Raw genomic sequence first — 27,944 nt, 5'->3', positions numbered from 1 at the left:
AGGACCAGGCAAGTCCCAAAGTGAATCCGGGCCAGAGAGACCCAGTGGACCACCTTTGGCCAGTGGGGCCCACTCTCATCCCTAGCCCAGCGCTAGCTCCACACCGGTAACTCTGGCACTCGCCCCAGACAATCCGCCTGCCCCACGCTTGCACTCGGGGTGGGTGCCCGCAGATACCCCGGCTCCGGCCGGAGCGGTGACCTCGGGGGGTCACCTCTGTCCCCCAAGTCTCTGCTGTCAGGAGGGGAAGAAGCCGCAGGGAGGTGTCGTGGGCGGGACGAGTGGCTTAATGAGTAAGCGGTTGGTCTCCGGTCACTCGCCGTCGCCCGCTGCTCAGCAGGAAACCCGCCGGGGATGGGGCGGGGGCGCCGGGATGGGAGGAGCTGCGGGCCAGCGGGCGGGGACCCCCGGGAGGCCTGACTCCACCAGCTCCCCAGTACCTCCCGGCACAGGTCGGGCAGTCTCTGCGCGGGGAGCCTCCGTGGTCGGAGTCCAGTTTTCGGGAATCACCCTGCCGGTAAGACGACTCGGTGCGAGGACGCGGGGCCATCGGCAGGGAGGGTGCGCGGGTAAGATGTGCCGGGAAAGCGCACGGGGAGCGAGTGCGCGGAGCGAGCGCGGGGAGGGCAGGCTCCGAGGGTGTGCGGGGAGGATGCCCCGGGAGGAGGTGCGGGGAGATCGTGCGAGGAGGACGTGACAGGAGGGTGTGCGGGGAGGGCGCGCGCAGAGGAAGTGCGGGGAGGATGTTCCGGGAGGGTGTGCTGAGAGAGCGCGCGCGGAGGACGTGACAGGAGGGTGTGCGGGGAGGATGCTCCGGGAGGATGTGCGGGGAGGACGTGACGGGAAAGTGTGCGGGGAGGATGTGCGGGAGGGAGGGCGCTCATGTTCGCCTCTGCCGCTCGGGTGTCGGGGCTCCGCCAAGATGCTGGGTCCACCTGGTGCATGAGATGCGCAGTCCAAACCGAACGAGATCGGTCCCGGGACACCTGGAGCGTCCCCTTCTCGCGAGGGGAGAGTGGAAATGACGTTTTGGAGAAAGACTGTTACCAGACCTTCAGAGTTAAAATGAACCCAAGTGTGTGCGTTGAGTCAACAGATTAAGTGTCACAGCGTAAAATACTGGCGTCAAGGTGTCCGGCAGGTCAAAAGAGAAAACTTCACAGTTAAAGTACCTGACAAATATGATTTGCACCGGGGAGCGGGTCTGTTTGCCGCCTTTGAAAGCGGCCGGTTGCTTTTAAGACGGGCGTGTGGGGGCGCCTCCCCAGCTCTGGGGTCTGGGCGTGTCCAGGTAAGTCAGAGTCCCCGCCCGCAGCCTTCTCCTACCCGCTGTTTCCCAGCCCTGGCCGTCTTGCGCTTTCCTCGCCAGAGGTCGGCTCTGCCCTGGGCAGTTCCCGGCTGATGGTGACTTGCAGAAACCCCCCTGAAATCCAGGCTGGAATGGGGCCATATCCTGTTAGCTGGCTCCAGGCGTAGAGACTCTGCGCTCTGAACTCTTCGGCTGTTTTCCGTCCTCCCGGCTGCCTCTCCGTCCCCTTGCCCTGGTCTCCCTTCGCACGTCTTACCCCCTTCCTGTGTTTCCGGGTCAGAGACCTTTGATTCCATTCATTGGCTGTGACCCTGGCTTTTAAAAGATTTGCACTTTCCCTGAATAGAAAGAACTGTCGCCTAGTGGGTTTCCCACCCTGCCAACCCCTCCCAGGACTGTCTTGCCTTTCACTCGGGCTGCCTGACTCTTAGCAGAGGGCCCCCTCTCCTACTTCTGGGTCAATTTCACCCCACTCCCCCGGCCCCACGTTTCCGAGGCCAAACTGACCTTTTAGCTGTCTTTCTACATTCGCTTGAAGACTGCAGACTAATTCAAACAGGTTTATCAGACATGAATTATGTTTTTTATTCCAGTACTCTCAACCCTGGTAGGCATTGAAGTAGCACTTTAGTTGAAACAAAGTAGTTATTCTTTACATTGGCTTTTGTCCAAGTGAACTTTCTTGTTGTCCTAAAATTAATACAAATTCATTGTTGTTTTTTTTTTAAACAGAACAAATATACAACAAGAAAGGGAAACTTTTAGTTCTTCTGCTTCCTAAAGATAAAGGGCTTCCCTCATAGCTCAGTCAGTAAAGAATGCAATGCAGGAGACGTGGGTTCGATCCCTGGGTCGGGAATATCCTCTGGAGAAGGAAATGGCAATCCACTCCAGTACTCTTGCCTGGAGAATTCCCATGGACAGAGGAGCCTGGTGGGCTACAGTCCATGGGGCCACAAGAGTCGGACATGACTTAGTGACTAAACCATGAAAGATAAACCCTGAACATCTTTCTGGTCTTCCCTCCCTCCTTCCTCTCATATACACACACATTTGCTTTTGAAATATGTTCATTCAAAAAATATATATAAACATTTACACACTAATCTATATGCCCAAAGTAATCTGCCTGTCTGCATTGGATTAAATAGGTTAAAACTAAAATAAAACAGAACAACAACAAACACAAAACAAGAAAATCAAAACCAGCTGCCAGCTGGAGGGCTTTTTAATTTTGCAAGTTGGATCTAGCAGAGCTAGAGTGAGGACCCAGTTAAGGAAGTGGCGCTGGTGGTTTAGTCGCTAAGTTGTGTCTGACTCTTGCGACCCCGTGGACTTGTAGCCCACCAGGCCCCTCTGTCCATGGGATTCTCCAGGCAAGAATACTGGAGTGGGTTGCTATTTCTTTCTCCAGGGGATCTTCCTGACCCAGGAATAGAACCCAGATCTCCTGCACTGCAGGCAGAGTCTTTACCAACTGAGCTCTGAGGGAAGCCCTTGTAAGGAAGGGGTGGGGTCAAACTAGGTTACATCCTGTCTCACAGAAGAACAACAGGCAGTGGAGAAATGGAAACACTCTCTGGTCAGCCCTCAGTTAGGAACCAGAGTGTGAATTTCAGAACCTTTGCATTCTCTGCACTGATGGTTGGCAAGAAGGTGACTGATGGCCTCCTGTATCTCATGTGGAAATGTTGCCAAGCTCTTGGCTCCCAGTCCACCAATGCTGAATAGAAAGATGGAGAGACAGTTTGGAGGAAATAGAAGTGACTTTATTCTGTTTGCTGGGCAAGGGGGAGAACACAGCAGGCTAGCACCTCAAGTACTATGCCCCACTTCTAGCAGAACCTAGAGACTTTATAGCCTGGGTCTCGTCATCTAGGGTAGATGATAAGGCTCAGAGTGATGAAGGTCTCGCCTTCTTGCATTTTTTCAAAATAGTCACAGCTGGCGACAGGCTGCCTGGTAATTGGGTCCGTTTGTCTCTGGGTTATGAGCTTCCCTGGTGGCTCAGCTGGTAAAGAATCTGCCTGCAATGAGGGAGACCTGGGTTCAATTCCTGGGTTGGGAAGACCCCTTGTAGAAACGGAAAGGCTACCCACTCCAGTATTCTGGCCTGGAGAATTCCATGGACTATATATTCCAGTCAGTCAGTCATTCAGTTCAGTCACTCACTCATGTCTGACTCTTTGTGACCCCACGGACTGCAGCACACCAGGCCTCCCTGTCCATCACCAACTCCCAGAGTTTACTGAAACTCATGTCCATTGAGTCGGTGATGCCATCCAACCATCTCATCCTCTGTCATTCCCTTCTCCTCCTGCCCTCAATCTTTCCCAGCATAAGGGTCTTTTCCAACCAGTCAGTTATTTGCATCAGCTGGCCAAAATATTGGAGTTTTCAGCTTCAGCATCAGTCCTTCCAATGAATATTCAGGACTGATCTCCTTTAGGACCGACTGGTTTGATCTCCTTGCAGTCCAAGGGACTCTCAAGAGTCTTCTCCAACACCACAGTTCAAAAGCATCAATTCATTGGTGCTCAGCTTTCCTTATAGTCCAACTTTCACATCCATACATGACCACTGGGAAAACCATAGCTTTGACTAGATGGACCTTTGTTGGCAAAGTAATGTGTCTGCTTTTTAATATGCTGCCTAGATTGGTCATAACTTTCCTTCCAAGGAGCAAGCATCTTCTAATTTCATGACTGCAGTGATTTTGGAGCCCAAGAAAATAAAGTCTCTCATTGTTTCCCCATCTATTTGCCATGAAGTGATGGCACCTAATGTCATGATCTTAGTTTTTTGAATGTTGAGTTTTAAGCCAACTTTTTCACTTGGTTTTTTCACTTTCATCAAGAGGCTCTTTAGTTCTTTGATTTCTTCCATAAGGGTGGATTCATCCACATATCTGAGGTTATTGATTTTCTCCCAGCAATCTTGATTCCAGCTTGTGCTTCATCCAACCCAGCATTTCTCATGATGTCTTCTGCATATGTTAAACAAGCAGGTGACAATATACAGCCTTGACAGACTCCTTTACCAATTTGGAACCAGTCTGTTGTTCCACGTCCAGTTCTAACTGTTGCTTCCGGACCTGCATACAGATTTCTCAGGAGGCTGGTCAGGTGGTCTGGTATTCCCGTCTCTAAGGCTTTGGCATAGTCAATAAAGTAGAAGTAGATGTTTTTTTCTGGAATTCTCTTGCTTTTTCGATAATCCAACTGATGTTGGCAATTTGATTTGTGGTTCCTCTGCCTTTTCTAAATCCAGCTTGAACATCTGGAAGTTCACGGTTCAGGTACTGTTGAAGCCTGGCTTGGAGAATTTTGAGCATTACTTTACTAGCATGCTGCTGCTGCTGCTGCTGCTCAGTCACTTCAGTCGTGTCTGACTCTGTGTGACCCCATAGATGGCAGCCCACCAGGCTCCCCTGTCCCTGGGATTCTCCAGGCAAGAACACTGGAGTAGGTTGCCATTTCCTTCTCCAATGCATGAAAGTGAAAAGTGAATGTGAAGTCTCTCAGTCGTGTCCAACTATTTGCGGCCCCATGGACTGCAGCCCACCAGGCTCCTCTGTCCATGGGATTTTCCAGGCAAGAGTACTGGGGTGGGGTGCCATCGTGTGGTAGTTTGAGCATTCTTTGGCATTGCCCTTCTTTGGGATTGGAATGAAAACTGACCTTTTCCATTCCTGTGGCCACTGCTGAGTTGTCCAAATTTGCTGGCGTATTGAGTGCAGCACTTTTCACAGCATCATCTTTTTAGGATTTGAAATAGCTCAACTGGAATTCCATCACCTTCACTAGCTTTGTGCCCATCTTTGCATGAAATGTACCCTTGGTATCTCTAATTTTCTTGAAGAGATCTCTAGACTTTCCCATTCTGTTGTTTTCCTCTATTTCTTTGCATTGATCACTGAGGAAGGCTTTCTTATCTCTCCTTGCTGTTCTTTGGAACTCTGCATTTAAATGGGTATATCTTTCCTTTTTTCCTTTGCCTTTGCTTGTCTTCTTTTCATGGCTATTTGTAAGGCCTCCTCAGACAGCCATTTTGCTTTTTTGCATTTCTTTTTCTTGGGAATGGTCATGATCCCTGCCTCCTGTACAATGTCACGAACCTCCATCCATAGTTCATCAGGCACTCTGTCTATCAGATCTAGTCCCTTAAATCTATTTCTCACTTCCACTGTATATTCATAAGGGGTTTGATTTAGGTTGTACCTGAATGGTCTAGTGGTTTTCCCTACTTTCTTCAATTTAAGTCTGAATTTGGTAATAAGGAGTTCATGATCTGAACCACAGTCAGCTTCCAGTCTTGTTTTTGCTGACTGTATAGAGCTTCTCCATCATTGTCTGGAAAGAATATAATCAATCTGATTTCAGTATTGACCATCTGGTGAACATCCATGTGTAGAGTTATGTCTTGTGTTGTTGGAAGAGGGTGTTTGCTATGACCAGTGCGTTCTTTTGGCAAAACTCTGTTAGCCTTTGCCCGGCTTCATTCTGTACTCCAAGGCCAAATTTTCCTGTACTCCAGATGTTTCTTGACTTCCTACTGTGTAGTCCATGGGGTCAGAAAGAGTTGGACAGAACTGAGAGACTTTCACTTTCAATTTATTGGCCTGCAACCCTCTTTCTGCAATGCAGGAAGCTACAAGGGTTGATGTATTGCACAGGAGCGCGGGGAATGTAAGCACCTGGTGCAGGCCGTAGTTTATGGAGTTAAGGGTGACAGGTTGGCTTTGTGAAGTAGAAATCTTGTTACAAGCAGCACAGATTCTCTGCAGTTAAAGTAGAGCCAGGAGTGATTAACTCTTTCGGCACTCTGCTTCCTCTCTAGCCTGTTCACTGCTCCCTTTACTTTCCTTGTTCTCAGGGGAGAAAAACTTCCTATCTATTTTTGCTGCAATAGAAACAAAGAGTAGTTCTCAGCAATTAATGATTTTAAAAAGAACAAAGAGTGAGGAAACCAGCAACCCTTTTCAGGCACGAGAAATCACTGTAGCAAAGACCAGAAAGCACTCATAAAGACCCCAGTTCTGTTCCAGAGGTAAAGATCATCCTGGTGAACATTCTTGAGCTGTTTTGCCCAAACCCACTCAAGGGCTCAACCACCAGATGAGCCTCAGGAATAGTGATGCTGACCTGTGCTGACCCCCGAGACGTGCTCAACACGTGCCTAGATCTTGTCAACCTAAAGCGGATTTAGGAAGGGGGCCCCTTCCAGGGCCCGAGAGTGGGCTCTTGTCTAGAACTCAGAAATGAATTGTGCGAGGAGATGTGCATGCTGACAGAGCAAGAGACTTTCTTTATTGGGAAGGGGCGCTTGGGCGGAGAGCAGCAGGGTAAGGGAGGGAACCCAGGAGAGCTACTCTGCTGGATGGCTCCTAGTCTCGGGTTTTATGGTGATGGGATTAGTTTCCGGGGTGTCTTTGGCCAGTCATTCTGACTCAGAGTCCTTCCTGGTGGTGCACGCCTTGCTCAGCCAAGATGGATTCCAATGAGAAGGATTCTGGGAGGTGGGTGGGAGATGTGGGGTCGCCTTTGATCTTTCCTGAATTCTTCTGGTGGGTGGTGTTTGTTCTTTGTACCTTACCAGGACCTCCTGTCATAAAATAACTCTTGGCAGATGGTTACTGAGGTGCCTGGCCAGCAGGGGCAGTTTCCGTCTGTTTCTCCTAACAGTGACTTTGCCTCTTAGTGCTAAACTCTCTGCTCTTCGGGCAAGATTGCTGCTGCTTTTGCACATACACAGGATGCTTGAGTGTGTTATCCACTGGGCAAGGGCACCTAGAACTCCACTCTACAGGGAAGGTCACACTTGCCCTTTGGTGAACACACATGCACCCTTGGCTTAGGACATCCCATTCTGCTACTGGGGGAGACAGCGCTTTGAGGGCTAACTCCCTGTCTCTTTGCTTGTTACCAGTAGTAAACGCTCCTGCTTTAACCAAAGGCTCCTGGTGTGTTCAGAGGTTCCGCACCCCTGGCATTGGGTCCATTGAGTCTCCTAGCAGTCGGCAAAGAGTCGACATTACTGAGACAACGACAATCAGGAACCCTCCTGATTCTGTTTTTGGAGACTGCAAATTAAAAATACAGGTTACCAAGAGAACAGAAAGATTTGAATTTATATGTGTATGGGAGAATTCAGAGAAAAATGCAATCTTAGGAGGTGGTTAGAATCCGGGGCTTATATACCATCTTAATGGAAGTGGGGAGAGACAGAGAGGCACTTGGGAGAGAAAATGCCTTCTTAGAAGAGGATGGGGCAGGAAGGGCACTTACGCAAACACCGAGGACCTTGGAGAGAGAAGTGGTCACTTGAGAGAGATGAGCAATAAGACAGGACAATATCTGTTTGGGTTTTTTCAGAGAAGAGGAGATTAGTTTTTTCTAGGAGGGGTAGTGACACATTTGGAAAGTCCCAAGGTTCAAGCATGTAAGGGCTTTCAGGACCTCAAAGTCTTGAGAACAGAATAGTTGTTAGGTAAAAACGGCTTATTCTGGAGCCCTTTGTGTGGATTTCATATGAAAGCCTCTGACTGTCATTCACTGCGTCCAAGATTTCAGAGCCCCCGGTCACTTCCAGGATGGGGTCACGTTGGTAGTGACACCTGGCTGCCCTTGCGCCTGGTCTTGGGCCAGCGCCCAAGTCACCCCTCTCCACCCCGAGCCCGCTGAGCTGCTTGGCTCTGCATCCTCCACATGTCTCATGGGTTCAGGTCTCCTTGCTGTGAATACTGTTTGTCCTGTCCTCTCTTTGCTGCATCTTTCCTGGCTATTTCTAGGAATCTGGGATCATTAAGAAACAACTCAAAAAAAAAAAAAAAAAAAGAAAAGAACTCGTTCCTCACGTTGAACTAGAGAAGTCTGTGCCTTTACCTGGCTCTCCCTAGGCCAACAGGCATTGGAGTTCACGTTCACACGTGTTTACTACACTGGACTCAGAGTCCTGCATTTTGTCCTCTCTCTACAGATCACACACAACACGTGCTGATACGAACCTTAACAGGTACACCTGTTGGTGATTTTACTTGAATGACTAATGAGTGCAATTCTTAGCACCTTCTGCTATCTTACAGATAAATAGGAAGGCATTGTAGTTGTTCAGTTGCTGAGTCGTGTCCAACTCTTTGTGACCCCATGGACTGCAGCACACCAGACTTCATCATCTCCCGGAGTTTGCTCAAGCTCATGTTCACTTAGTTGGTGATGGTATCCAACTATCTCATCCTCTGTCACCCCCTTCTCCTGCCTTCAATTTTTCCCAGCATCAGGGTCTTTTCTATGAGTCCGCTCTTCGAATCAGGTGACCAAAGTATTGGAGTATAGCTTTATCATCAGTCCTTCCAAAGAATATTCAGGGTTGATTTCCTTTAGGATTGACTTGCTTGATCTCTTGACTGTCCAAGGGACTCTGAAGAGTCTTCTCCAACACCACAGTTGGGAAGCATCAGTTCTTCGGCACTCAGCCTGTTTTATGGTTCAGCTCACATTTGTACATGACTACTGGAAAAACCATAGCTTTGACTATATGGACTTTTGTCAGCAAAGTGATGTCTCTGCTATTTAATATGCTGTTTAGGTTTGTCATAGCTTTCCTTCCAAGAAGGAAGCATCTTTTAATTCCATGGCTGCAGTCACTGTCCACAGTGATTTTGGAGCCCAAGAAGATAATCAGGCTTTAGCATAGTGAGTGAAGCAGAAGTAGATGTTTTTTCTGGAATTCTCTTGCTTTTTCTATGACCCAACGAATGTTGGCAATTTGATCTCTCTTCCTCTACCACTTCTAAATCCATCTTGTACATCTGGAAGTTCTCCATTTACGTACTGCTGAAGCCTAGCTTGAAGGGTTTTGAGCATTACCTTGCTAGCATGTGAAATGAACACAATTGTATGGTAGTTTGAACCTTCTTTGGCTTTGCCCTTCTTTGGGATGAAAGCTGCTGACCTTTTCCAGTCCCATGGTCACGTCTGGGTTTTCCAAATTTGCTGGCATATTGAGTGCAGAACTTTAACAGCATCATCTTTTAGAATTTTAAATAGCTCATCTAGAATTCTATCACCTCCACTAGCTTTGTTTGTAGTAATGTTTCCTAAGGCCCACTTGACTTCACACACCAGGATGTCTGGCTCTAGGTGAGCGACCACACTATCATGGTTATCTGGGCCATTAAAACCTTTTTTGTATTGTTCTGTGTATTCTTGCCACCTCTTAATATCTTCTGCTTCTGTTAGGTCCTTGCCATTTCTGTCCTTTATTGAGCCCATCTTTGGATGAAATATTCCCTTGGTATCTCCAATTTTCTTGAGATCTATAGTCTTTCCCATTCTATTGTTTTCCTCTACTTTGCATTGTTCACTTAAGGGCTTCTTATCTCTCCTCTTTGGAACTCTGCATTCAGATGGGTATAGCTTTCCCTTCCTCCCTTGCCTTTTGCTTCTGAGTTACTAAAAAGGTGAAGTAAAAGTATGAGGCAAGCGCCTGAATTCCCCCTGACATTTCCGCTCTGGCCACAGCTGTATTGGGTGAATAGGGGTGGGCAGCACCGGGTGGCACCTTTTGTGGGTGGACAGCACTGTGGTGCTGATTCAGTGCTGGGGTTTGTGCAAGTTAGAGTTTCTCCGCCACAGAGGAAATGAAGTGGGTGCCACACAAGTATTGACCTGGGGTGATGCCCAGGCTGAACGTCAGTTGTACAACATCAAGGGTGTGTCCTTAGGAAATACATAAGCATATTGTCTGTTGGAGGAAACAGGTGCATGATAGCATTAATTCAGTGACGCAAAGGAAAAAGCAGTTGTCAAAAATGTTCCCTAAATTCTCTGAATGAGCTTGCCTATGATGACTTCTAGTTACACTGCACAAGGACTTCCCTGGTGATTCAGATGGTAAAGACTCCCTACAATGCAGGAGATGTGGGTTCTATCCCTGGGTTGGGAAGATCCCCTGGAGAAGGAAATGGCAACCCACTGCAGTATTCTTGCCTGGAAAATCCCATGGGCAGAGGAGCCTGGCAGGCTACAGTCCATAGTGTTGCAGAGTCGGACAGGACTGCGAGACTTAAACTTCCAGCGCTCTTTAAGTTGTGACCTGAGTTGAACCAACTGCAGTGGACCCTGGTGGGCTCCCTCTGTCTTTGTCTGCATTAAACCCCAGGGGGACAGACTTTGGCCTCGATGGTGAAGGACCTATTTTCTGATTCCTTTGATGGCTGGAAAAAAATAATGCATCTTCTTGACAAAAAATAAAACAACACCACACAACTTAAAGTTGGGAATTCAGTTTTGTTTGATGGACTTACTGAGGACTTAGGTCTGGGGAACAGCCTTTCAGGTAGCTGTGAGGAATGCTCCAAAGAGATAAGAGTGGACCCAGGATATATAGGAGTTCTGCTGAGAGCAAAACAAAAGCCAGATGTTTAAGTTGAACATCAGAAGATTACAGCCAATCGCAGAAATCAGACATCTCAAGTTAATGATCTCAGCGCTTTTCTATGTGTGGGAGGATGAAGAGGCCGGGCTCCTTGAAATCATTCATCTGATGTTCATCTTAACCACCTAGGGCCAACGTCTTGTTTTTCTCCATCCTGAGTTTCCTGGGGTGCACCATGGGGATGGCTGCCTCGGCTGAGGACTTGATGGAGGCAACATTGTTTACAGCAGTGGCTGGTGACATCCTTTTACCCACAAGCTTCACATACACATTAAACGATTTATTTATTTGGCTGCACCAGGTCTTAGCTGCAGCCTGTGGGATGGAGATCCCCAACCAGGGCCCCTGCGTGGGGAGCTCGAAGTCTTTGCCACTGGACCACTGGGGAAGTTCCCTATACCTTTTTATTAACTTGAAAATTTCTTCTGAAATTCCACCTTCGCATGGTTTTGTGAGTGGTTATTCTTAAGCATCACCAGGGTCTCCTTTTACAGAAGTGGGGCACTCACCTTGTTGGTGGCCTGCAGAATAAGGGTGAATCTGAGTGAGCAACCAGTCTGCCCGTGACAGAGGTGTGGCTCTTGGACCCCGTCTGTTCCAGCTGGTCTGAGGGCAAGTGAATTGAGAGGGGAGGGACTTCCTTCACCCCCTCCCCATCTCTGACCTTTCAGTGGGTGAGTGGGGAAGCCATATCATTTATCCTCCACGCCCAGCTCCTTCTGAGAGTGACATACGGCTCTGGTGGTTGTACCAGGATTCCTTAGGCAAATGTGCATGCATGCTCACTCCACCTGAACATCTTAAGATATTTAGTGAGGAAGTTACCAGTTACAACATTGCAAAGGCTGTAATCTTCTCTGCACAAAGTTGGTTAAATAAAGCTTTCTTGTCGGCAAGGCCAGGACCTGGCCCCAGGAGGAGTTGTCTTGGGGGTGGGGAGCTCACAGCCTGGAGGGGAACACCCGTCAGGCACTAAACTGAGTCTAGGAAGCCTACCACACTTCAGGAAGGAGCTGAGGTCCAGGGCGGCAGAGGGCAAGGATAAGACAGAGAAAATGCATTCTCTGCTTCAGAGGGAAGCAAAGAACTGGGCTAGAGAGTAACACTAGCAAGTCCAGACAGGATGCCTTCTCTGTGGCTAAGTTTCAATTCCTGGAAAATAGGGATGGATTCTCCCTGAGGACCCCTGGGGTACCCTCTGAGCTCTGATTCAGCTGCCGCCCTGTGGGAAGGCGCCTCTCACCCTTCCTCTTTCCCATACCCACCTCCCCCATACCACCCCCAGAGGAAGAGCTGGCAGACCAGAGGGGGCAGATTGCAGGAGGAGGTGACTGACTCTCCATGACCCTCGGCCCGACTTCATCTCTCAGGGGACAGTGAGGGCCAATAAGGAAGGCTGTGGGCTGGTGCTCCGGAAGACGTGTCTGCACTTACTACAGACAATGAGATGGATCCCAGAGGGGCGGTAGCTGCTGCCTGCAGGGTGCACATGACGAGAGTGGCATTTCCTGGATGCCAGACTTCTTCAGAAACTGGGCTGTCTGCATCTCATTTCATCCATCTGCCTGCTGGATGCTGTAAAGGCAAACTATGCCCTTAAGAGTTTGATCACTGAGCACAATTCTGATTTGTTTTCTCCGCACCATCAAGCAGTTCTCCACACCAGCTCCTACACCATCAGGGAGTCCTACAGTTGGACTCAATTCTGACACTGTCTACCTGGGGACAGTGTCAGACTCCACAGGCTAGGGGCTCAGTCCAACAAGACTGTCCGCCTTCCCCAACCCCAAGCCCTGCACTCCCATCACAAGTCTGGGTTGTCACCTGGCTATGGATGGGAGGTTCCCAACAACCACCCTGCCCTGCCCAACTTGGGTACAATCAATTTGTGATGGACTCAGGCTGCTGGGCTTCCCAGGTGGCACCAGGTTTAAAGAACCCGCCTGCCAATGCAGAAGACATAAAAGACACAGATTCGATCCCTGGGTCAGGAAAATCCTCTGCAGGAGGGCACAGCAACATGCTCCAGTATTGCCTGGAAAATTCCATGGGCAGAGGAACCTAGCGGGCTACAGTCCATAGGGTTGCAAAGAGTCAGAAATGACTGAAGTGACTTAGCATGCATACATGCACAGGATGGCAATTCCTGAGAAGTGTCCTATAAATGCTAAGGGAGGATGAAGTCCAGGTGAGGAGAGACAAGGCAACTCTCCAGAAAAATCTGTGCCCCAGACCCAATTATGATAATATTCTTTGGTCTTCAGCATTTTCTAAAAATGGTCAAAATTTAACTGTGTAACAGCAGCCATCGATCCTTTTCTCCAAAAGGAGACCTTCTGGGTTTTTGCTTGGTGGGTTTGGTTTTCTGATAAGTGGCTGGTGGGGTTCCAGGTTGAGAGCCTGAGCTGGGGGTGCTGGGGGTGGCTCCATGCAGAATCCACTCACCGTGTTCACCTCTGGCAGATCCTCAGGCTCAGCTCTGTAGTGTCAGTAAGATAACTCTGGTTACCTCTCATGGACTTCCCTTCTTCCCGCTCTGAGTTGGAGCAGGGTGGTGGGTTGATCCATACCTGCCCCAGGTCCTTCCCTTCCCTCCGTGGCAGGCTCTGGAGAGCTGCTGCCTTTGCTTGCTCCCTTCCTGCCCTGAGCTGGAGGAGAGTTAAGATTCTAGAAGGATGAGGCAGCCCGGTGTAGTCCGTTGGGTCAGGGCTGTCTTGCCCCGGGGATTGCATGAGACGCCAGCCCACACTCTGACTTTGGGTATATTTCCGCCAGCTCCTCTCTGAAATTAGCAGCCTCCCTGGTTGTATATACGTGCTGCATGTGATGCAGAAATGTAGGGTTCCTCTCGAAGGCGCTGGCCCTCCACAGGTTAACGTGGCCTTGCTGACTGAGCGACAGTGGTTCCTATTGGGAGGATTAACTAGTGTTCAAATAATTAAACAAGGAGCCCACTGGACCGTGGTGGCTGTAATGCTGAGGCAGCCCGTGTCAGCAAACTGAAATCTAAGCGATAAATGCCTCAAGGATGCAAATCCAAAACAGTACGAACAACCATCACACAGCCGTCTGGGCCTCTTGCTGCGGCTGTCGGTCACCTACTCGCTTTGCTCCCACCTTCTCTCTGTAGGTCGCTCCCCAGCTCCCTGGGTGACCACTGTCTGCGATCGCTGTGCCCTCAGATGAACTCCTAAAATGTTCACTATTACCTTCTCACAGACTCTGCCGTCTTCTCCTAGGGTCCTGCCTCAGCTGAGGGAATGGCCTCCACCGCGGCTGAAACTGAGAAGCCAGAAGATCACAAGTAAGGTGACCTGCGTGCTGCCTGGCCTAGGCTGGTGGGGATGACCTCAAGCCCACAGGAGCTGAGGCATGTGGACACCTTGGTTCTTGGGTCTGAGGCCAAGCGGGGTCTGGGGGACTGAACGCTGGGTTGGCTGGCAGTTGAGCTGGCTGAGAACGCCTGGCACCTGGTGCCGGGCACAGCTTGTAGCCTTGGGGTGTTTGTCCCTCAAGGATTGAAGCGCTCAGACCTGTGTCCAGTGGGGTTTCCTTACTCCTGGACACTTTGTTGTTGTTTTTTTTTTGCGAGCTAAGTTTTATTTGGGGCAAAAAGAGGACTGCAGCCTGGAAGGCAGCCTCAGATAGCTCTGAGAGGCCACTCCAAAGAGGCCATTGGGGAAGGTCAATACATAAGATTTCGGGGAAGGGGGAGCTCAATGCAATCCAACGATTACCTTACAAGAGGCTTTCTCCTCTTGGACACTTTCTGAGTCACAGTCCCTGCTGCCCTCCCAGCTCTCTTGGTTCTGACTTTCAAACACTTTCCTTATTTCTTTGCAGTTGTTCATTATCCACTGTATGATTCACATGGCCACTCTTTTATGTATATGAGTGCATTGCTGGTATTGATGAAAAAAAATTAATAGTCAATATGGAAAAAAAAAGGAAAATTATATTCCAGTTAGCCTGAGAATTATAACCCAGGAGATGGCTTTTCAAAAAGCTCTAAGGACTGTTTTGCCCAAAAGAGGTCAACGGTTTTGAGACAAAGTGTAGTAACATCAAATGATGTATTACTGGGGCTTCTCAGGTGGCGCTTGTGGTAAAGAATCCACCTGCCAATGCAGGAGATGTCTGAAACGGGTTCAGTCTCTGGGTCGGGAAGATCCCCTGGAGAAGGGCATGGCAACCTCCTCTGGTACTCTTGCCTGGAGAATCCCATGGTCAGAGGAGCCTGGCAGGCTACAGTCCATAGGGTCACAAAGAGTCACGACTTAAGAGACTTAGCGTGCCTGCATGCACGCACACACGACATATTACTGACAGTTTACACAATCCAGATACACGTCCACAGAGCAGTGAGTCATGGGTTGTCATGACCCCTCACAAGATTAAGAAGGAAGATGACAGCTAAAAAATTTATGGCGTTTGGATTCCACTTGCTTGACTTAGTATGAATAGAATGCTAGATTTGTAATTTATGTATCAATGGCACCCCACTCCAGTAATCTTGCCTGGAAAAATCCCATGGACAGAGGAGCCTGTTGGGCTGCAGTCCATGGGGTCGCTTAGAGTCGGACACGACTGAGCGACTTCACTTTCACTTTTCACTTTCATGCACTGGAGAAGGAAATGGCAACCCACTCTGGTGTTCTTGCCTGGAGAATCCCAGGGACGGGGGAGCCTGGTGGGCTGCCGTCTATGGGGTCGCACAGAGTCGCACAGACACGACTGAAGTGACTTAGCAGCAGCAGCATTCACTCAAAACTTTGATATAGTTCTGAGTATTTTGGCATCAGTATTACTGCTAAATGTCTAGAAAGTTTGTTACCTTGGTGATTTAAAAAAAATTTAAATGAGGCTTGAAAGTTCTAATTCAATTTTGAGAATATGAAGAAATACTATGTTATAAAAAAAAATCTAGGAAACATGTTATACAGTATTGTTAACTAAAGTAGAGATTTTGTTTAAATCTAACAATATCTTATGCTAGTGTCCATTGTTTTCATCCCTTATTCAAGATTCATGTGTTCAGTTGCACTGAGCAGCTTCAGCTGCATGCAACAAATTCTGGTAAATTCTCTTTTCATTTTTATTCTGTTACAAATATTTTCTAATTTTCCTTTTTATGGTTTCTAAGATACACACTTCATTTAAAATGGACAATTAATTTCCAAATACATAGGATTTTTAAAGTATCTTTGCTATTAACTTCTCATTAAATGCTTTCTTCTCTGCAATCAGCCCCTGTGTTTCTTTAGTCTCCTAACTTTATTGAGACTTCCAATGGCTAAGTCAAAGATCTCTGTCGGTAAATGTCACATTGCACTTGAAAATGTGGGTTATTTTGAAATATCTTTTGATACTAATTTCTAACATAATTCCACAGTAATAAGAGAACAGATTCTGTATGATTTCAATACTTTTAGACCTAAAGGCCATCCAGTAAGAGAGGAGGAACCCACCAAGTTAACCTAGGAGTACTGGACAGAGGTAATTGGCCACGAGCTCAGCAATTAGTTTGACTTTTGAAACTTAAAAATGACTGAGCCCAAGGAAGAAATACTTCTGGTTTATAAGCAAAAGTGTGAGCAGTTATTAAAGTAATTAGCTTACAGGCCTGGTCTGGCATCTTGAGTCAGCTGTCTACTTCAGATATCATAATTTTCTTGTCCTGGTCTGGCGGTATTAATCTTAATCGAAGTCTAAGGAGGCCTAATAGAGTCCCTTCCAAAACTCCTTTATCTGATGTCTTTCCCACATGTATAATCCCCTGGTTGCAGGCCATGGTACATGTGATCTTCGTTCAAAGATAGATTACTGTAATAAGCTTCAGAAACAAACTGTACAATAATGTAGCATAGCAACAAGGAGTCATCTGAGAAATGCATCCTAGGCAGTAAATACAGACCTCAATTAGTAATTATTAGATAATTAATTTTATTACCTGATAAAGCTGATGAGAAGGGAAGAGTTTCCAGTTTCTGGAGAGATCAGGTAGAAAAGATAACTGTCTCAATTCTACTTACTAATGTGTAATTTACCAAATTTCTGTTATTAGCTTGAGGGGAAGAGTTTCCCTGTGTCTGGAAAACAGGTCCAGTGGTTAGGACTCTGAGCCTCCAGTGAAGGGGTCACGTGTTCAATCCCTGGTTGGGAAACTAAGGTCCCATAAGCTGCTGAGCAAGGCAAAAAACAAAATGAGCAACTCCCCCCATCAAAAAAGTAAATAAATAAAAACCACCGACCAGGAATTGAATCCAAGTCCTGGTAGTGAAAGTGCCAAGTCCTAACCACTGGACTGACAGGGAATTACCAGAAAGTTCTTGCTATGGAATCTTTTTGAAGATGAAGCAGTCTATAAATGACAAATGACTTAAAAAGGCAAGGTTAAAGGTCTGATTACATTGTATTTGGTAAAGAAACTTGGCTATTTCTGTGACATACAAAATTTTAAAATAATAACTACAATTATGATTGTAAACATTATCAGGATGTACCAGATTCTAAGGAGTGGCATATAATTTCTAGAACATGTATATTAGTAATACTTAACCCACACAATGTAACCTAAGAATATTTACCACGACAATGCTGCCCATGTAATTTAACATACCAAATAAGCCTCATGAGTTTAATTTTACTCTCTCTGAGATGCTTCAGGGGTCCTTTCTGAAGAATCCCAAAGTCAACTTCAGGGAGAATTTGGCAAGTTTGTCAAAATAGTAAAAAAGTTTTAAAACACTTGGTCAAATAGGACCTTAGGTCACTGTGGAACAATACTTAATTCACTTAACCAAAGTGAGAGCACGATCTTTCAAAAGCAAATACAGCTCACCTGAAAGGCAAAGACGTACAATCCAGTAGGGAAAACGGCTCAATATTCCAAGAGAACTTTATTTTTTTAAACATTAAAAAAATATGTATTCATTTTTCACTTATTTAACTGCATTGCATCTTAGTTGTGGCATGTTGGGAGCTAGTTCCCTGATCAGTGATTGAACCAGGACCCCCTACATTGGGAGCGCAGCGTCTTAGCCACTGGACCACCGGAACGTCCCTCCAAGAAAACTTTATTCTCTTAGCACAGAGAGAAAACCAAGCTTCAGTTTCGTATCAATTACTCTTAGTAACAAAATATATTTAATTGAATTCAGTCCTACCTCACTATACATAAAACTCTTTTCTCAGGATTCCCTTCTTCTAAGAAGGGCTCCTTGGTTCTCTTCTTGGAGGTTCCTCAGGAGGTCCTCTGGAGCCTCACACAGGTTGGTCACCTGCTCACGTCCTAATCCCACATGGACACCTGCCCTTTCCTTCCTTCCCTGCAGAGTCTTTGGCCCATTTTCAATTTTGGGGGCTGCCCCAGGAATGGCACTTGCAGAGATTACTTTACTTGAAATAGTAGGGTCCTGAGTGCTTCCAATCATTGACAGCCAAACACAACCTGTGCCCACTGTCCTCTCCCTGACCTCTGCCCCCAAGTTGAGGACCCTGGGGGCTGATGGAGTGGGGATAGTGTGAAATAAAGGCTGGAGAAGGGGACCTGGGCACCAGGTGAGGTGGACACACAGCAGTGACCCCTCCTTTGGTTTCAGAGTCCCTTCCTCATCTGCCAGCCCCTTTTTTAGAAAATGTTTATTTGTATTTATTTGGCTGTGCTGAATCTTAGTTGCAGCACGTGAGATCTGTCTTAGTTGGTGCATGCAGGATCTCATTACCTGACCAGGGATTGAAACCCAGGCCCTCTGCATTGGGAGCATGGAGTCTTAGCCACTTGCTCACCAGGGAAGTCTCTCTGCCAGTTTCTTGAGCATGCGACCCTAGACATCTGGGCCAGTTTGTCCAATAGCCATGTTTTTCCCTCCCTGCTGATAAACCCCTGGAATCAGAAGTCAGGTTTCATTCCTTTTGCATCTCACCCATTTCTTTTACAGAGTAGGTACTCAACGAATATTTGTTAAACAAATAAAGTGACAGAATAAAGGAAGATAAAGTCAAGTTTGAAACTGTGTGTAGGCTAGAGGAACAGTTTTGCATTAATATGTCTTTTACTTGTTATTTTAAAATCCTTTTAAAAAATGGAGTATAACCTTTAAAAAATTGAATCACTGTGGTAGACCTGACTCTTACAACACTGGGGGTCAATTAGGCCTCAGTAACAAAAGTAAGTCCGGGCTTGTTCTGTTGGCTATTATGTCTCCAGAATTACACCCTATTTCCTTCTCCTCTTCCTGGAATGAAAGAGGAAAGAAAGCTTTTGTATTTTGAAATAAGTGACAAAGTTGTTTGGTCACATCCTGTTTTGTCAGTTCCGATGCTTGCCTAGTAACGCTTCTGTTTGTAGCCTGTCTTGTGAACATCCTGAAGGAGGCCAAGAACAGTAATTCTAGTGCAACAATTACCTGTAAAGGAGCTTCAGATGCTGTGGTTGTGTTGCGACTTCAGAATTTCAGCTTGGCCTGGAGATTCAGAAGGCATTCAGGGAAAGCTTGGGATTTTTCCCCGCTGGATTTGGTCCCCTGGAAAGAGACTCCCTGCCCCAGGAGAGTGGGCTTGGCTGGGACTGGTTGGGGTCCAGCACAGACTGTGGCTTGGGCAGGTGGCCTCTCCTGAGTAAGACTCTCGCATCTCTGCCCCAGGGCCATCCTGTGAGCCAGCCATCAGCACCTCCCCTTTAGAAAAAGATCTGTCTCTCTTTAATATTTTGTTTGCGTCTTTAAAATTTTTTTTAATTTTTTTCACTTGATGATCATTTTTATTGACATGTCTTAACACAAAAAATAATGCATTTGCATTACAGAAAAATGGTTGCCTCTTTTTGTATTGCTTCTCGACACTGTTGGGCTGTGAATTAACTTGGATGTCATTCTAAGGAAATAGGAGGGAAATGTGAGAAGGGAAAGGAAGAAGAGATGAGATGCAGAAGACAGAGGAGCAAGCGCCTTTGGTCTAGAGTGAGGACCCATGGATGCCAGGAAAACAGGGGCTAGAGACAGCAGAGGAGGTTGCCTGGGTCAGTCGCATTGTAGTGTTTACAAATCCCAGGATGCTTAGACCTTCTCCTGTATGGTTTTTTTCTCACAGTTAGATTGAGAAGGAAATGTGATCAGTGGGTTCTGAGCAGAAAGTCTGACTCAGAAGGAAGAAATAGAAGGTCCTAACTGCTGTGGACTGGGGCCCCATGCTGCCTCCCTCTTTGCCCCTGGCACTGGGCAGCACACTTGTGTTTGGGATCTGGAAGGCACAGGTGTAGAAGGAGGTGTATCTAAGGCTGCAGAGGCAATCGAGACCTCAGCATCATGTTAAATAAGGTTTTATTGGAACACATCCATACCCATTTGCATGTTGTCTGTGGCCACTTTGATGTGACAACAGCAGGGTTGAGAAGAGGTGATGGAGCCCGTATGACCTTCAGGGGAAAAAGTATTTACCATTTGGTCTTTTATGGGAAATGTTTGCTGACCCCTACCGCCAGCTAGCAGTGTACCGTCCAAGAGAAATACAATGCGAACCACACAAAGTTTCAAGCAGCTGCAGAGAAAAATACAAAATGAAAAGATGTCTTTTCTCATCACTCTCTTTGGATGTTTGTACCAGCTAAGTGCTGGCTAATGACAAGGAAATGGAAAGGCATCAGATTGGAAAAGCCATCTCTGAGTGGGAGGATTATAGGCCATTTTTTTTACTTTTATTTCCATGCATATTTCCTGTGATAAGTATATTATTTTTAACACAAAGCCACATTTATATGTTGAGTGAGCTTGAGTTAGGTAGCAACTGGCTACACTCTATATAGAGTGAATTGGCATTTTGAGCTTTGTATACCATTCAGTGCTCTTGTGAGTTCTGTCTGATCACCCTCTAAAACCAGCCCTGGAAGTGAAGAGGGGGTGAAGGGGAGGAGTGGGGGGAACTCAGATGGAGCAGAAGCCTCTGTAGGTTGGGGTTGCCCCGCTGCTGGGTTCCACGTGCCTCGCTGGCACAGAGCGCCTCAGTGGTCCAGTTGGCCACTGGACGCTGGTTCTGTAAACTGTCTCCTTTCCTGTTTTGGGCAGTGACTTGGTGCAGCTTTGCAATCCCCACATAGCAGCAATGAAGGAAGACATCCTCTACCACTTCAGCCTCAGCACCAGCACGCATGATTTCCCAGCCATGTTTGGAGACGTGAAGGTAAAATGCTCAGGGCTTTCAGTTCTTGGAATTTGTCCTAAGATCGCTAATATTCTTAGTGCTTCATTGAGAGACTAGAAAAGAGCAGACACTAAATCTTTTCTAGGGGACTGAGGGATAACGAGGAGGAGCAGTCACCTTGTCTGCTGTCTGTCATTTAAGATGCACATCGATTTGTTGAGCTGGTTCCTTCAATGACTTAACCTGCTGAATGCAGCTTCCAGGCTCCCCTCACCCTGAGCCTGAAGTGCCTGGGTCCAGAATTGTCCTCATAGAGGACTTTTAAAGTGGACTAAAGTTTAGGATTCTAAACTGAAACGGGCCGCTGACCCTAGATCCAGGGCTGCCTCATGGGATCATAAGGTCATGACCAGGTTATGTCCCACTGGCCGCCTGGTTCTTTCATGCTGTTTGTTTCAAACTGAGGGACGATTTTCCATTTTCATTCTTCCCTTAAATCTAACCTATAATTTTTTTCTAGGCTGTAAAAGTTTTCTTTTTTATGTTTAGAGACTAATAATTCTTTGATCATTGAGTCCCTAAGAGTGACTTATTTGTTTTTCTTTTCTGAGCTTTCTTGTTTTGCACTTTGCAGACCGCAGGTTCTGTGTCTCTGAGATTTACCTGCTCCGTCCACAGCTACGACTCCCCAAGCCCCCACTGGCCCCTGACTCTTTCTCAAATTGGCCATTGGGTTCCCTGCCGGCAGGTGAAAGAACGGTTAGAAGTCCATTTTATGGATAGGCTGCTTGCACACCGAGGGTCCTGCCCCACCTTATTCTGAACCCAGGCTCCCTCCAGATGGATGCCCACACAGCTGCCGCCCACACAAATGGATGGACCCCGGGCTGGCGTGGAGCCTGGATTTAATCTGTCCAGCGAGGGCAAGGCTGTCCTGCATTTTGTGCGTCTGATTGCTTCACACTGTTGGGTCCAATAGCAGTGAGCTGAGTCCATGAACCAGTGTTTCTTAAATCTGAAGGAATGCTGGAATCACCAGGGGGCCTCCACGGCACACAAATTACTGGCTCCCCATACAGAGCGGGTCCGGGGGGTAGGCCAGGGAAGGGACCTGCACTTCTAGCAAGTTCCAGGAGATGCTGCTGCAGTGGGGGGTCCCACTTCGAGGGCCCATGCTCCTCAGACGGGGTGCATTCCCTCTGCTGATGGGGTTCTGTTTTCTGTCTGCAGTTTGTGTGTGTTGGAGGAAGCCCTTCCCGGATGAAAACCTTCATCAAGTACGTGGCCATGGAGCTGGGCTTTGCCCACCCAGATGCTGACTATCCCAACATCTGTGAGGGCACTGACCGCTACGCCATGTTTAAAGTGGGCCCGGTGCTGTCGGTCAGCGTGAGTACCTGCCCTGGCGGGAGGCCGGGGCTCCCCGCCTGCCCTGCACACAGCCCGGCAGCGGGGACAGGGGTGAGGGGAGCCTGGAGCTGGGGCCTGCCTTCAGGACAGGCCAGGACACACGTGGAAACACATGTGCACGCCCACCCAGCTGTGTGCTCGTGGTGAGGACCCAGGTTGGAAACCAGGAGGACCTGCCTAGACCGGGGCCCCAGGGAGGGTCAGGACCAGGACCAGGTGGCCCCCGCCCTGGCCACCTCACAGGGACTTACATCACACATGTGTGATTCAGCAATGAGTGAACACAAATCTCTGGTGTTTCTCGTTTCCCGGTTCTGGTTTCCTTTGTAGGCAGGAACATTAAGCAAGTGCTGCCATAGAGTAAGGCTGCCCAGACGGTGCCCCTGCTCTGAGTAGCTGAGATGTTTGGCAGCTCCAACCACACTGCACACACCCAGGAATCAAGATGTGTTCAGATCCATGTGTTCCATGGATACTAATAATCCATGGAAGCACGTCCCACATGCCAGACTCCATGACAAACACATCCTCCAAGGACTGCTCCACCTTGGATCAGCTCCTGGTGGCCATGACTCCAGCAGACCTCTGGAGAAGGGCGATGGTTGGGGGTGGAGAGGCAGCGGCCTTCATAGGGCGGAGCCACAGGCCGGCCACTGAGGATGGCTGCGGCAGAGCATGTGGAGAAAGGGGAAAATGTGTGCAGGGCTTCCCAGGCCAGAGGGGCTGCTCATTGCCTGGCAACCGCGGGCCTCTGGTCCTCAGCTGAGATCCGTTCTACTGGTTGTGGTGCATCAGGTGGGGTCATCCATGCAACAACATCATGCAAACCCTCCCCACATAGTCATCATTTTTAACTACGTTTTGAAGTTCATCTTCTTTACGACCACTTAGCAATGCACCACAGGGCACACAGAGACTCCACCGGAGTGTGACGCTAGTGTTTCTCCCTGGTTCTAGCACGGGATGGGCGTCCCCTCCATCGCTATCATGCTGCATGAGCTCATCAAGCTGCTGTACCACGCTCGCTGCTCCGGCGTCACCCTCATCCGCATTGGCACTTCCGGTGGGATAGGTCAGTGTGCAGCGAGTGACCGGGACCTTGCTGGGGGTAAGGGGGGGCCTCGAGGGGACCCAAAGCTCCTACCTGGGCTGTGCCCAAGGACAGCTCAGCAGCAGCAGCAGGTGTGAAAACAAGTTTGTTTTGTTATTTATCTGTTTTTTTTTTGGTCCAACTACTTCTCCCAACCCATACCCCAGAAATAGCTGCAGAAAGCTTCCAGGCCACCCGCATGTGAAAACCCATTCTTTTGGGGTTATACTCTCATGCCTTCTTGTTTGCTTGATTCTCTCTTTTTATTCTTTCTACTCCCTCATTTCTCTGCCTTTCTCCTTCAATTTGCTCACTCCTTCCTATTCTTGCAAGGATGTGAAGTACCTTATGAGAAAACCTACAGGAAACTCAAAGGGGGAAGAAAGAGATGGAATACAAAATTAAGATAAGTGTTCTTAAATTGCCTAAAAGCCCTCAGTGCTCATCGTAATTTTTTTTTAACATCACAAAACGCTAAAACTTATGTTGAGTTTTAAGCCAAAGTCGTTGAAACAAACTTGTTTTATGTAAGTTGTCCTGCTTTCAGATGTCCCAACTCAGGGCAGGTTTTTCTGCTGAAAAATGGGTTCTGACAGTTCTCACTCCCATCAAGGAGCTGGGAGCTGCTGGGAGGCCTGGCCTCTGCATTGGTTTTTGACTGTCTAGGCCTGACTTCCCCTGGATTTACGGTAATTTGAAAATTTAGGTTTCCTTGCTGTGAATGGGGCTTCTGTAGGCCCTAAATCTTCTTGATACATAGTCTCATTTTCTTTCCACTACATAGACAGATTGATAGGTAGCATCCATGTTTGCAGATTGTCATTCAAAGTTTAATGGGGTTCTCAGAAAACACCCCAATGACTAGGGAGGGCCCTGCGCACTTAGCTGTGATACTTTCCAATGCGCAGGCTTTCCTTCATGCACGTGGCACCAGTATCGCCAGAAGCGCCGCCAAACTCTTCCTGAGTTACTGCTCTGCAGGGATTTTAAAACCAATAACCAGAGAATGAATTCTGGAGGGAGTAGGGTGGGTTTTGAGTCTCCCAAAATTGCTCCATAGAAATGGACAGATCAACTAAAGAGCTGGACCCCAAATCCTCAACAGCAAAGTGTGACATGGCATCCCCCCAAATCCCGAAATAGGAATAGTGGGTGGGTAGCACAGGCCCCCACTCAGGAGGAAGCATGAGAAACTCTGGGGTTCCTGGTGGATGTGAGAAGAGAATTCTGAAATAGCCAATGGGTATCCTGAGAGAGTGCAGGGTCTGAGGAAGAGCAGCTGACCCTAGAGGAGGGCTGCACCCTCCAATTTGAGGCCTGAAGCGGCTGGAAAATCCTGGGCACCATGAATTCATAAAAGCCACCATCTGAGGGTTCTTTCAGGTCCACACTTGGGGTGGGGAGACACTTGAGGAGTGTCTGTTGAAGCAGCAAGGAAAGTCCAGATGGACACACAGTGGGGTGGGCAGAGCCAGAGCTTGAGGATTGGTCATATTTTTTAATGTTTCATGAAAGCAGCTGATATGGGGGTAAGGGCGTGGAGCCCTGGAACAGCTCTCATGGCTTCTTTCTCCTTAATGTCTAGGAAAACCAACATCCCATTAAAGCAAGTAGTGGTGAGAAATGCTAATGGTCAAATCTCAAGCAAAGTTATTAACAGTCCAAAGACGGAAGAGCAGAATAATGCTGGTACAAATGTGGAAACACCCAGGGAGGCCCAGAAAGCAGATCCTCACCAGGGGTCACTCCTGGAGGGAAGCCAGAACATCAGGGGCTGGTGGCCAGAGGAACCAGTTTTGGGGAGCCTGGAAATTCCTTACACTATTCTTGGCTACTTTTGTTTTACTCAAAACCTTAAATACTAAAACAACAACAACAAAAAACTACAAAACAAGGACCAGCTGAACACTTGCTGGTAAAGGGAGCCCCAGAGAGTTCCAGCAGCAATTGTTAAGACGCTGCTCAGTGGGGTGCAGAGGCCCTTTTTTGCACTTTTTCGTATTTTCTGTATCCTCTACCCATTCGTTTCTTTTACCATCAGGAAAAATAAATCTGGTGTTGAAAAGGGGTCCTTACCTATTTCTTTTTAGGGCCTGACTGACCTTTCTGTGTTCCTGTGCATGGACCAGGCCCTTCCCTGCCTGACCCCCGCCTTCCTTCCTTCAGGTCTGGAGCCCGGCTCGGTGGTCATCACCCGGCAGGCAGTGGACCCGTGCTTTAAGCCGGAGTTCGAGCAGATTGTCCTCGGGAAGCGAGAGGTCCGGAACACGGACCTGGACGAGCAGCTGGTGCAGGAGCTGGTGCGCTGCTCCGCGGAACTCGGCGAGTTCCCCACAGTCGTGGGCAACACCATGTGCACCCTGGACTTCTACGAGGGTGAGGGGCGCTCTGGGCTCCTGCTGGGGGTTTGCCGCCGACGTGCGCTTGGTTCGCATGATTTTCCACTTCGGGCCGGATGTTGGAGGGCAAGCAGGCCGGGCGGGCTCGAAACCACCTCTGAGTCTGGGGAGTGGGATGGGCGTGCAGTGGGTGTTTACTGCGTACCGAGTGCTCCACGGTTTTCCAGGGCAAGGCCGCCTGGACGGGGCGCTCTGCTCCTACACTGAAAAGGACAAGCAGGAGTACCTGCTGGCAGCCTACGCGGCAGGCATCCGCAACATCGAGATGGAGGCGTCGGTCTTTGCTGCCATGTGCAACGCCTGCGGCCTCCGAGGTGGGATCCCTAGGCCGCCACCCGCCCCCACCCCCCGACCCTGCTGAACCCCCTGCTTCTCACCCCTCTTCACCCAAGTCCTCCCCGGATTACCCGCCCACCCTGCCCCCAAGGCATGCCTCCGGCCGAGTGCATAGCACACCTCTGTGCTCTTCAGATTGACACGCGCTGCAAAGCAGGATCCGCAGTGTCTCTGCTGGGACTCAGGTGCCACTAAGGAACCAGAAAGATGAGAAAGCTACCCCTCTGCTCAGGGCGGGCTTCGCTGCCAACTGTCCAGTGAATCTGCCCCTCAGAGCTCCTGGGATTTCTGAGTTGTAGTTCCTGGCCTCAGCCCCCCAGGCCCAGCTCTGCTTCCAGAAATCCTGGCGTCCCTGTTGTCTCATCACCTGGCCTTTCAAGGCAGTACAGGGGCCCGAGCTAGTCCTGAGGTTCGCTGAGGGAATCTCTTTGGGACACAAAGGCAGCCGGAGCATGAGACAATGGGACAGGATGCTCTGCATCCCACACCTTCTTGTGAGGAGTGGAGGCTGGTCTCCCGGGATTAAGCTAGAAATCCCCGTTTGTGCTGACCTTGCGTTTGCTCCCTGCAGCGGCTGTGGTGTGCGTCACCCTCCTCAACCGCCTGGAAGGAGACCAGATCAGCAGCCCTCATGAGGTGCTGGTCGAGTACCAGCAGCGGCCCCAGCGGCTAGTAGGCCAGTTCATCAAGAAGCGCCTGATGCAGGCCTGATCCCCCAACATTTATCTAGGGGGCGTTTGTGGTTCCTGCAAATAAAATCATTGCCACAATCTCCTCTGTGTGACTTCCTGGATCCTTTATACAAGAATCTAGGGAACTGATTTCAGGTCAGAGGCAAAGAAAATCCTGCCTTAGCTATGCAGATTAAAAAAAAATTTTTTTTTAATTTATTTTTTGGCTGTTCTGGGTCTTGATTGCTGCGTGGGCTTTGCTCTAGTTGTGGTAAGTTGGGGCTTCTCACTGTGGTGGCGTGTCTTGTGGACCATGGGCCTTGCGGCATGCAGGCTTCAGGACTTGTGGCGTACCGGCTCTGGAGCACTGGCTCAATGGTTGTAATGTAGGGGCTTAGCTGCTGCCAGACAAGTGGGATCTTCCCGGATCAGGGATCTAACTTGTGTCTCCTGCATTGGCAGGCGGATTCTTTATCGTTAAGCCACCAGGGAAGTCCCAAGGATTTTTTTTTTTCTAAAGCTTCGTTGGAGCATGCCCTCATGTTAGCCTGATTTGGGTTTTCTTTAAGAAAGTTCCTCAATATTTGAAGTATTTCTAGGGAGCTTTTTCAGATTTGCAAATACTAATTGTAGTCAGATTTCGCTAAGTGAGACTCAGGTCCACTTTGCCTGTCAGCAGCCCTGCATCAGTGCCTCCGTGTCCCTCAGCTTCCTCCTGGGGTCAAACGCCCTTCTCCAGACTGGAGGCGGAAAGGGATTGGAGGGCACTCCAGGGTGTCCCCTCCTGTCTCAGACGGGTCTGGCAGTAGCTGTTTTTGGGGTATCCCCAGGTCCCCCAGCCCAGAGGCAGGTGCTCTGGTTGCCTTGTTGGCACATCTACACCCTTGTAATGTTCGGTATTCAACTCTGTTTTAGGTTCTCAGAGGGCTGTTTTCTGATTGTACACTGAGGCCTGCACTTGTGCCTTTTTGGTTTGGGGAATCATGTGGGGACCGTGGTGTTGATGTATGAATATGGTCCATGCACTCTTCAAAAAGCCTCTTTCCTGAGATTTTGAGGTTCATCCCAAATTGAGGGTTGGTAATCAAGTCATTCAAGAGGCACCAAGCTGGGCGCTGGTCCAGATGCCAAGACCCCTCTATTACAGGGAGAGG

General features: G+C 48.4%; 1 protein-coding gene across 4 annotated transcripts; it reads left to right on the top strand.

Moving 5' to 3' along the window:
* Nucleotides 1–81: 81 nt before the first annotated feature.
* On the top strand, nucleotides 82–26,889 carry UPP1 (uridine phosphorylase 1). Of its 4 annotated transcripts, none has more exons than XM_055589441.1 (8): nucleotides 82–159; nucleotides 13,987–14,051; nucleotides 20,809–20,923; nucleotides 22,115–22,273; nucleotides 23,252–23,366; nucleotides 25,551–25,760; nucleotides 25,951–26,097; nucleotides 26,691–26,889. In XM_055589441.1, exons 2-8 carry the CDS (start codon nucleotides 14,008–14,010, stop codon nucleotides 26,828–26,830), a joined length of 930 nt encoding a protein of 309 aa, XP_055445416.1. In that variant the 5' UTR covers nucleotides 82–159; nucleotides 13,987–14,007; the 3' UTR covers nucleotides 26,831–26,889. The 4 variants fall into 4 exon arrangements, with proteins under 4 accessions (XP_055445416.1, XP_055445417.1, XP_055445414.1 ...); XM_055589442.1 differs by having other exon boundaries at nucleotides 88–106; XM_055589439.1 differs by lacking the exon at nucleotides 82–159 and adding an exon at nucleotides 373–517.
* The last annotated feature ends 1,055 nt before the right edge of the window (nucleotides 26,890–27,944 follow it).

Source organism: Bubalus kerabau, chromosome 8, assembly GCF_029407905.1.
Source record: "Bubalus kerabau isolate K-KA32 ecotype Philippines breed swamp buffalo chromosome 8, PCC_UOA_SB_1v2, whole genome shotgun sequence".
In the NCBI taxonomy this organism is placed as follows: domain Eukaryota; kingdom Metazoa; phylum Chordata; class Mammalia; order Artiodactyla; family Bovidae; genus Bubalus; species Bubalus kerabau.
This window is presented reverse-complemented; position numbering and strand designations above follow the sequence as displayed.